The following is a 9419-nucleotide window of genomic DNA, read 5'->3' as shown; positions in this document are numbered from 1 at the left end:
AAATAAATAAATAAATAAATAAATAAATAAATAAATAAATAAATAAAAGCATTAAGTGATCAGACTCCAAAACTGCACCAGAGTTAAACATTTAAAGTACAAATCACAGCTTTTAATGCCCCTATTTGAAATCAGCCTTGAAGGTAAAAGAAATGAGCACTAACTAAAAACATAAGCCAACAGAAATGACAGAAACGTGTAAGGCAGAAGCACAATTTTAGAAATCAGAAAATAAAAAAAAAATTTTTTTTTTGGTAAGTTGTTTCTTTGTAAAAATCACTAATCCAGCTATAAGTTTGATAAATCAGAATTAAGAAAAAAACAATAATAGGATAAAGATATAAAACTAGAATTAGCATTTACGGAACATAAACACTTACTATTACATTAAAAAAAAGAAGAAAAGACACCTAAATTGTTCAAAAGGGCCCCAAACTTTGGCAACATGTGGTTCATCTATAAGGTGAAAAGCATAATGGCGTGAGGAGTCGCTGAGTAGAGAAGGAAGACTTATTTTTCATTCAACAAATTCTGTAGTGTAGGTTTCTTTTAAATACATGTACGTGTCCGTGTGCACGTGTACATACGAGAATAAACTGCCCAGATGCCAGAAGAGAGGTCGGCCGCGCTGGAATTGGAGTCACAGTGGATGTGAGCACCTGCCATGAGTGCCGAGAACTTAACTTGTGCTCTGGGAGAACAGCAAGTACTCAGAACCACTGGGCAACCTTTCCGGCCCCAAGAACAAAGAATTCCTTAAAGCAATTCCACTCATTAATAAAATTAAGAGTTGTGAAAAAAAGAAAAAAAAATGAGCCAAGCAAATATACGTTTTAAAGTACACCTTGATTAAATAGAAGGATTCTGTGAATAAAGAATGGCTTCCCAAAGGACATTTATGACTGCAATTCACTGCCGACAGAAGTTAGGAAGAAAACCATGTAATAATTTTGAGATCATATACCGGCTATCAAGATGATCTCAACATCTGCCTGATAGGCCGCATCTATCCGTTCTTAGCAAAACTGCCCTTTGTAATGCTATGCATCCATCTCATTATCATTCCCCTCTAACTCCTTTTATCTTATAAACTAAAACCCTGTACTACAATAATGCTGCCGAGTACCAGAACTTTTATAATGCACAAATATACATTAAAAAAAACTCAAGTACACATGTAAACTTACACTTTCTGCATAATTCAGTAATTCAAAGAGCTTCTTGCTTGAAGGAGGAAACTGGTTATTTGTGTGTGCAAATGACTGTTCAGATATCTGGTTAGATGGATTCTTCAGCTTTAAGTTCAAGAAACGTGACTTAAATGGAATTGTAGCCTCTGTGCTCAGGCTTGGAGTATGTGTTCCATTCTGCAATGAGTTTATACTGTCTTTTTGGCAAAATTCTACAACAGCATAGAGACCCTATGTGAAAGGATAAGAAAAAGGAAAAAAAAAAAAAAAAAAAGAGTTTCACAATGATTTTCAACACATTAACATAGCATCCTCAAAACAATTACACTGTTACAAAATACTGCATTTTCAGTTCTATAAATGATATAATTCTGACACAACTCACTACAAGTAAATTAGAAAGAGACATTACTGCCCTAAAAGAATACTGTACCAGGATGGCACAGAGCCCAGCTCCCTCCCTCCTCTGTCAATATCTACAGCACTAGACTCCATCAGTAATTCTCAACCTTCCTAATGCTGCAACCCTTGAATATAGTTCCCCATGCTGTGTGACCCCCAACCAGAAAATTATTCTCATTGGTCGTTCATAACTGTGATTTTGCTATTGTTATGAATCACACTGTAAATATATTTAGAGAGAGATTTGCCAAGGGATTGAGAACCACTGCTCTAAGATCTGCAGATTACAGTCACTCTATTATAAGTTCCTAACAACTCCTTTTCTTTCTGCAATGCTAGGGTTGAACTCAGGGTCTTCAGTACTTAGTGACTGAGCTACACCCCAGGTACAAGTCTAAACCATTGCAATAAGGGTTTCTTTTCTTACACCCAAGGGGAGAAAGCCTCATTAAAGAAATGAAGGAATGGGTAGAATACCAAGAGATCTTTATTCACGTACTATAAAAAGCAACAAAAACTGCTTCCAAAAGCATAACCACCAAGTTAGACAGATTTTTAGATACATACAATGCTCTCGTAGAAGAAATGATTATTAATTGGTCCATGCTGGGATAAATACTTGAGAAACTTTTTCTCATTGATATTATTTGGACAATGTATCAAAACAGTCCTCTGGGCCTGTTCTCTTCTCTCTTTCTGTACCTCAGAGAATCTCTTTTTGAGGGTCCTGTCTTCAAAGCCTACAAATGAGACAAAAACATTTTCACTAATACACACACAAAATTTAAAATATATGTTGATAAAGTTTATGATGGTTATATGTGTGATTAAAACAAATTTACCCTAATCATATATTTTTTAAATTTATTTATTTATTGTATGTGCACATACATGTCTATGCACTGGTCCACATGTGGAGGTCAGAGGACAACTTTTGGGAGTAAGTTTTCTTCTTCCATCATGTGGTTTCAAGGGACTAAACTCAGGGGATCAAGCTTGGCCATAAAGCACCTCTCTAGCCTACAAAACCTGTACATTCTATAATACTGAAAAGCCTAAAGAAAATTAATACAAGTCTAAGTATAGTCAAACAGTGGTTTTAAGACATTTAACATACTGTAGCAAGTTGCTATAAAGATATTTTCCATCTTGAGTCTTGATCTGACTCAAACAATACCCAGTTGCCACCGATTAGGCACTCAATAGAAGTAAAAAACTTAAAATCTAAGGTTGGAGATAAACTTCGACTAGTACAGCACTTGCCTAGCACACACAAGGCCCTGGTTCAATCCTCAGTACGATGTAAATCGGGGTGTGAAAAGTACATGTTTGAAATCCCAGCTATCAGCAGAGTAGGAGGGTCACATGTGCAGGTCATTGCCCACTACACAGTGAATTCAAGACCATCCAGAGGTACAAAACCTTTCTCGAGATAAGGAGTTTTACAAAGACAGGGGATGAAGACAGGTGCTGTAGTGTCAAAAATGAGATACATTCATTGGCCACAAAGGAAAACGGACAACTCACTTTCTCCTCAAAATATTAACTTTGAATTGGAGAGTATAAAGTGCATTTTCTAAGTCTGAAGGGTAGACTTTAATACCTATACTTTAATCACTATAAATACTGTGATTTAATACTTTAATCACTATAAATAATGAAGCACTAAGTTTGACACCAACACACCTAACACAATTCCAGGGACCAAACAAAGATCCTACAATGAGAGTTGTAACAGACACACGGCAATCAAAAGCATTGATCCCAGTCAAGAAAGTACTCTAAACACTTGATCTTGACTTTAGCAAACTCCAAGAAACTTTCATGGGAAAGAGGGAGATTTGGGTGAATGACATGGTGAGCTGCTGAATCCCAAACTGTCCTCCTCAGCACCAGTTCAAAGCCAAGACTCTCAGCCACATCAGAAACTCTGGGCCTTGACCGCTCATCATTTGAACAACTCAGCAAACAAGCAGAAACATTGGTCTTCTCCCCCTGCACTAGGTACTGAAGACACACTTCTAGATGTGCCCTCCTATTCACTCCGTGCCAACCTTCAACATTCAGGCCTGTGCCATCGCAGCAGCCTCACTCCGAGATTGCTCTCGGGTACTCTTGTTTTGTCCTCCTCAACCGATGTTCCACACTCCTGACAACATGATCCCTTCCACCTGTAAACTGAAGTCTAAACGCCGCAGCCTAGGCTGCTGGCACCCTGTGCCTCCTTTCCGCCTCAACAACAGTGTCTTCCATTTCTGCTTTCATACTTCTCACGTACCGTACTGTACACACAACACCATTACATGCTATGAATTTGCTTGCTTCCACCCCCTTGTAGGAATGCCCACCTGCTTGCTTTCTGTCTGGCCAACTCCCATTCAGCCTTCAAATTTTGCTTAGGTGTGGGAAGACTTCAGGCACTTCACTGCAGACTCTCTTCCACCTCTGTATGACCTCACTTCAGTATCTACGAAGGAGTGCAATTCATAGGACTGTTATGTGCATTTATTTAACAGTATGGAAGACTGTCTTCTTCCATGGTAAGGACAGAGACTTCTCTACTGCCTGACAATTTGATCTTAGCCATGAGACTGTTCTTCCTCTCAGTCCTCGTTTCCTCCTTTTATATGCACTAGGTTCTGCCTGGCCCACCTCACCACAGCACCCTAATGATACAAATGTGCAGCATAATCTATATATGGTAAGGGGAAAACGAAGTCCTCAAAGTCTGGAGAGTTTAATTGTTGTTTCTGCCACTGTAGAGATGGGAAAGCTTGAACTTGAAAATCAGACTTTTTTTTTTTTAATTCTCTTCTATAAAATGGAGTCATAGGGCTGAGGAGATGGCTCAGTGGTTAAAGTGATTGCCACAGAAGTTTGAAGACCAAAATTCAGATTCCTAGAACCCAGGTAAACGCCAGGTAGGCATGGAGGCCCATCTGTAATACAGAGAGGGTTCCCAGAGCAACTACTGACACTACTTCTAAGATAGAAGAGCAGTGCAGATGTTCTCCACATCAACCACATATCGTACCCACAGGTACTTGCACTTACACATACGCTCATACACTGTGACCATACACATACATGCACAACCCATACACACATACAGAGAAAGAAAATGGAAAAAATTAAAAACTAACGGAGCGATAATTCCTTCTGTTCTACTCCACAAGTTTGATTTACGTCCCAAAGAGCATATGAAAACGCTCTCAAACTTAGGCCACCCCATGAACGCTAAATTACAACAGAGTCTCTGGCAGAATCCTTATTTGGGTTTGCAGGATTATTTAAGATTTTTTAACAGAAGCAGCTTCTGCTAAACCCAAGCCAATCACTATTTCAACATGCAGCAAATGTCTTGCAAGGCTGTTCTAAGTCTGAAAACCATCCACACATTATTGGGATCCAAGAAAAGTTCAGTGAGGATGGGAACTCAATAGACAAGGCATATACATTTAGAAGGTTCCTGTTAAAAGAAAGAATGCAAATCTGTTACCAAACAGGCTGTACTGAAAACTCCAAAATAATAAAGAGGCATTTTCCTAAGCACAGTGTCCTGGGAGCCAGGAAAATCAGCTGTTCCTTAGGCTCAGGTGTATTCAGCCTTTGGCGACATCTTATGGATACTGCACTGGCTAGTTTTATTCGGTCACCTGAAGCGAGGAAGCCTTGAGAAAATGGCTCTGCCAAGATTGAGCTCCAGGCAAGTCAATAAAGCATTTTCTCAATTAGTGATTGATGTCGAAGGGTACAGCCCATTCTCGGTGGTACCACCTTGGGCTGGTGGAGCTGGGTGCTATAAGAAAGCAGATTAAGCTAGCCACGAGGAGCAAACCTACGTTATCAGCATTCCTCCATGGCCCTCTGCGCCAGCTTCTGCCTCGGATTCTCGCTCAGTTTGAGTCCCTGCCTTGGTTTCCCGCGGCCAGAGAAAAATGTAAGCCAAACAGTTTCCTTCCCAAGTTGCTTTTGGTCACGGTCTTTCATCCCAGCACTACTAACCCTAACTGAGACAGATTATCAAAGGCAGATGAGCTGAGGTCAGGGACGCAGCAGACGCCACTGAGCGGCAATATCGGTTATAATTATTAACCCCGCGAACGGTTTTCGTGTTGAACTATAAAGCATTAGCCCACTATGTCACTGGCCTAAACAATGTCACTGCTGTGCGCGGGAGTCGTCCTCCACAGTGACAGGCGGAGCACGAGCCGCTCGCCCTCCGCCCGCCTCGGCCGGCCCCGTCACCTGTCTTCGCACCCCTCGGGGGCTGTTCTTCGTTCCTGACTTTCGCGGCTACAGTCCCCGGACAACTGAGGTGCCTGGAAATAGAGCGGAGGACTCGGCTACTTCTCTGGGAACACAGGGGCAAACAGGTCAAACGCCCCACGCCGCGAGCCGCCATTGTTAAGGCAGCAGGAAGTAAACGCAGAAGCGGCCTTCTGAGCATGCGCGCCGACAGCCGGCGCCAACGGAAAGCCCATTGGATCGAACTTAGAAGACTATTTCGCGTAGAAAGCAAAACATGGAGGCCAGAACGGAAAAAATCACTGAGGTTTGCAAATACTTAAGTGGCCCGAATTTAACTATCTGTATGCCTCACTGTACGCTGATGAGGTGTTGCTCCTCCGTTATAGAGAGTTTAACTTGTTGCGCTTTATTCACACTTTGTTGAAGAGGAAAATAAAAAATCAGACTCGGGTCAGACTTTCACTGCTATTGTTTTATCCCTCAATAGGCGCCTTCTAATACCGAGAGAGGTATCTTTTTAAAAGTGCTCAGTGTTACTAACCTTAGTAGGTTTGTGTGACTATCAAGTTGTCCCTTTAACCGACTCAACTTTTTTGTTTCTAATCAGGTTTTACCAATTGAATTATATCCCTGCATTCCATCGCACAACAGAGGAAATTTTTAATTTTTTCTTTCTTTATTTGTAAATTATGTGTACGTGTGCTTGTATGTGAGTTTGTGCATGTGAGGGCAATGCCCAAAGAGGCCACAAGAGGGCATTAGATCCCTGGGGCTGGAGATAGCAGGGCCTGTGAGCCATCTCCTTTGGGTGCTGGAAATCAAACTTTGATCCCCTGCAAAAGCAACACAGGCTCTAATTACTGATCTGTCTTTCAAGCCCCTGAATCTTTTTTTTTTTAAATAAATGTCAATTAGGAAGAAATAAAAAATGAACAGAATGTAAATTATCAAAAGAAATATAATAACTACTATTTAAAATTATTAAATCTGGTATACTTAAAGTTACTACAAGGAAAGCTGAATACAGGTACAGGAAACAGGCACAAGGAGGTGGGGGCAAGATAATCAGAAGTTGAAGGTCTGGGTGCACAGACAGTTCAAGGCAGGGCAGGCTTCATCAGACCATGTCGTAAATAAATAAGCCAAAGATAGCTTCAAAGGTTTTATCATAAGTATGTGTATATATTCTGTGTAAATATCTTGTTCTGGACACTTCAACATATGTTGGAGTAAGATATTTGCACAGTGACTTCTGGGATAAGCAGCAAAAGCAGTTTTCATTTCTATTTCCAGACATTGTTTTAATCGGTATTTATCCTTTCAGTGTTTACAACACAATGAGGTGAAAGCTATTACCTCCATCCATTTCCTGTGGAGGAAGTAAGGCAGAGCAACAGTAACACTCCTGAAGTCACACACAGTTGGAAGCTAAGTTTGTGTGATCCACTGAGTGTTTCCTCTTTTTTTACTGTGCACTGCTCAGTGACTTCTAGTACAGTCACAGCTTTGTAACAGTCACCCTGGTCATCGTTAGAACATTTTTGTCGCCCCTTAGCTCTCACTTTCAGCTACCCATTCTGCCCCACCACAACCTTAAGCATCAACTTTCTTTCTCTATAGAATGGCTATTTGAGATATTTTGTTTACATTAAATATCATCGCATGCAAGGCCTCCTGAATGGATTCTTTAGATAGATGAGTATTTTTAAGCTTGCCTCCTTGCTGTAGCATCGGGCCTCTTCCCAGACAAATGATTTCCCAAATATGCATCTCTGTTTATCAGTGGTTAGATCTTGGTGGGTTGTTTCTACCCTTTGGCTATTATAATTAATGTGGCTAAGAACATTCATGTGTAATTTTTGTGTGCAAGTGTGTGCATCTAGAGGTCAGAGGTCAACATCAGGGGTCTTCCTCTATTTCTTTCTCTATTCCTCTATTGCTCTCCACCTTTTCTTTTGATAAAGTGTCCTTCCAGGACCTGGAGCTCCCAGTTTTGTCCAGACAGGCTAGCCAGTGAGATCTGCCTGTCTCTGCCTTTCTTCACCTGGAGAAATTGAGCTAAAACTCGGGTCCTCTGTGAAAACAGTATGTATCCTTAATTGTTTCACCAACACCCCAGCCCATTTTAACACTAAAATTATATTTATTTTGATATATATTTGCTCATATATGTGTGACAGAGATTATATATACAGACACATATGTGAATGCCCATGGAAGCCGGAGGTGGCTTTGGATCTCCTGGAGCTGGAATTACAAGCAATTGTGAGCCACCTAATATCAATACTGGAAACTGAAGTAGCATCCTCTGCAAGAACAGCATGTCTCTCCAGCCCCTATTTTAATGTTTTGTGGAACTCCTAGGCTTTATCTCAGAGGGACTGTACACTTTTCATTGCCACAAGACGAGGTTTTGTACATTCTTGACAATATTTGCTAATTTTTGGCTTGTGGAATTAATGTCTTTTCTGTCATTGTGATAAAACTTCATGACCGAGGTAACTTATAGAAGAGTTATTGGGGCTTACAACTTCAGATAGTGAGAGCCCATAACGGCAGAGCAGAGCAGATAGGCATGGACTGGAGCAGAATGCTGAGAGCGCGCATCTTGAGCTACAAGCACAAAGCAAAGAAAAAGCATTGGAAAGGGCTCAGGTCTTTAGAGACCTCAAAGCCCACGCCCGGCAACATACTTCCTTCTGCAAGGCCGTACCTTCTAAACTTACCCAGAGAGCTCCACCAAATGGGACCAAGTATTCAAACATCTGAGCCTATGGGCAACATTTTCAACCAAAAAACTACAGTTTGGTTTTGTCGTGGTTGTTTTGTTTTATTTTTATATCACCCATCCTAGTGGATGTGAGATAGTGTCTCAGGTTTTTGATTTGCATTTCCCTGGTAGAGGAGCATCTTTTAATGTTTTTTTTATTGGCGTTTGTGTATTCTCTCTGGGGAAAGACCATTTCCATGCTTTGCTTTAAAAATGAAAACAAAACACACAAACAAAAAGCTTGATTTATCTTTCATTATTGAGCTGGAAGAGGGTCATAGATTACTTTCCATGAAGGTCAGTAATCTAAGAATTTGTTCCTTTAGGCAAGTACTTTACACTAAACTGAACTTTCAACTCCTGAAGCATTCTTTATGTATTCCTGATAAAAGACTTGTTCTGGATAAGAGACTCTTATATTTGGTTTGCAAATATTTAACTCCATTCTGTTGTTGTTTGTACTTTGTGCAGGGGGAGACACGTTTGGAAGTTAGAAGACAGTTGGCAGGAGCTGGTTCTCTTCTCCCACCGTGTGGGCACCGGAGGTTGAACTCAGGTCTTTGGCAGCAAATACCTTTACCCACAAAGCCTTCCTACCCACCTCCTGTTTTGCTTTCTTTATTATTTCATTTTTGTTATTGTTGCTTTGTTCCTTGAGTCAGGGTCTCACTTTGCAGCTTTGGCTATCCTGGAACTTGCTCTGTAGAGTATGCTGGCCTGGAACTCACAGACCCCACCTGCCTCTGCTTCCCAAGTGCTGGGATCAAATCACTATATCTAGCTTTTAGTTTTACCTTCTTAATGAC

General features: G+C 40.7%; 1 protein-coding gene across 2 annotated transcripts in view; it reads right to left on the bottom strand.

Annotated features, from left to right (window-relative positions):
• Mtpap (mitochondrial poly(A) polymerase) overlaps window positions 1–5999 on the bottom strand; it is a 24045-nt gene extending 18046 nt beyond the window's left edge. Inside the window, exons 1-3 of one of the 2 annotated variants that reach the window (XM_055629310.1) lie at window positions 5841–5999; window positions 2160–2332; window positions 1188–1421 (exon numbers count right to left, since the gene is read on the bottom strand). In XM_055629310.1, coding sequence (XP_055485285.1) covers window positions 1188–1421; window positions 2160–2332; window positions 5841–5997 — 564 coding nt within the window. In that variant the 5' untranslated portion in view covers window positions 5998–5999. The remainder of the gene's footprint in view (window positions 1–1187; window positions 1422–2159; window positions 2333–5840) is intronic. The other variant, XM_055629311.1, reaches the window with a different exon arrangement.
• Window positions 6000–9419: the final 3420 nt, after the last annotated feature.

Source organism: Psammomys obesus, unplaced genomic scaffold (genome assembly GCF_907164565.1).
Source record: "Psammomys obesus unplaced genomic scaffold, mPsaObe1.curated_primary_1811, whole genome shotgun sequence".
Taxonomy (NCBI): domain Eukaryota; kingdom Metazoa; phylum Chordata; class Mammalia; order Rodentia; family Muridae; genus Psammomys; species Psammomys obesus.
The sequence above is the reverse complement of the archived record's forward strand: the minus strand, read 5'-3'. Positions and strand labels throughout refer to the sequence as shown.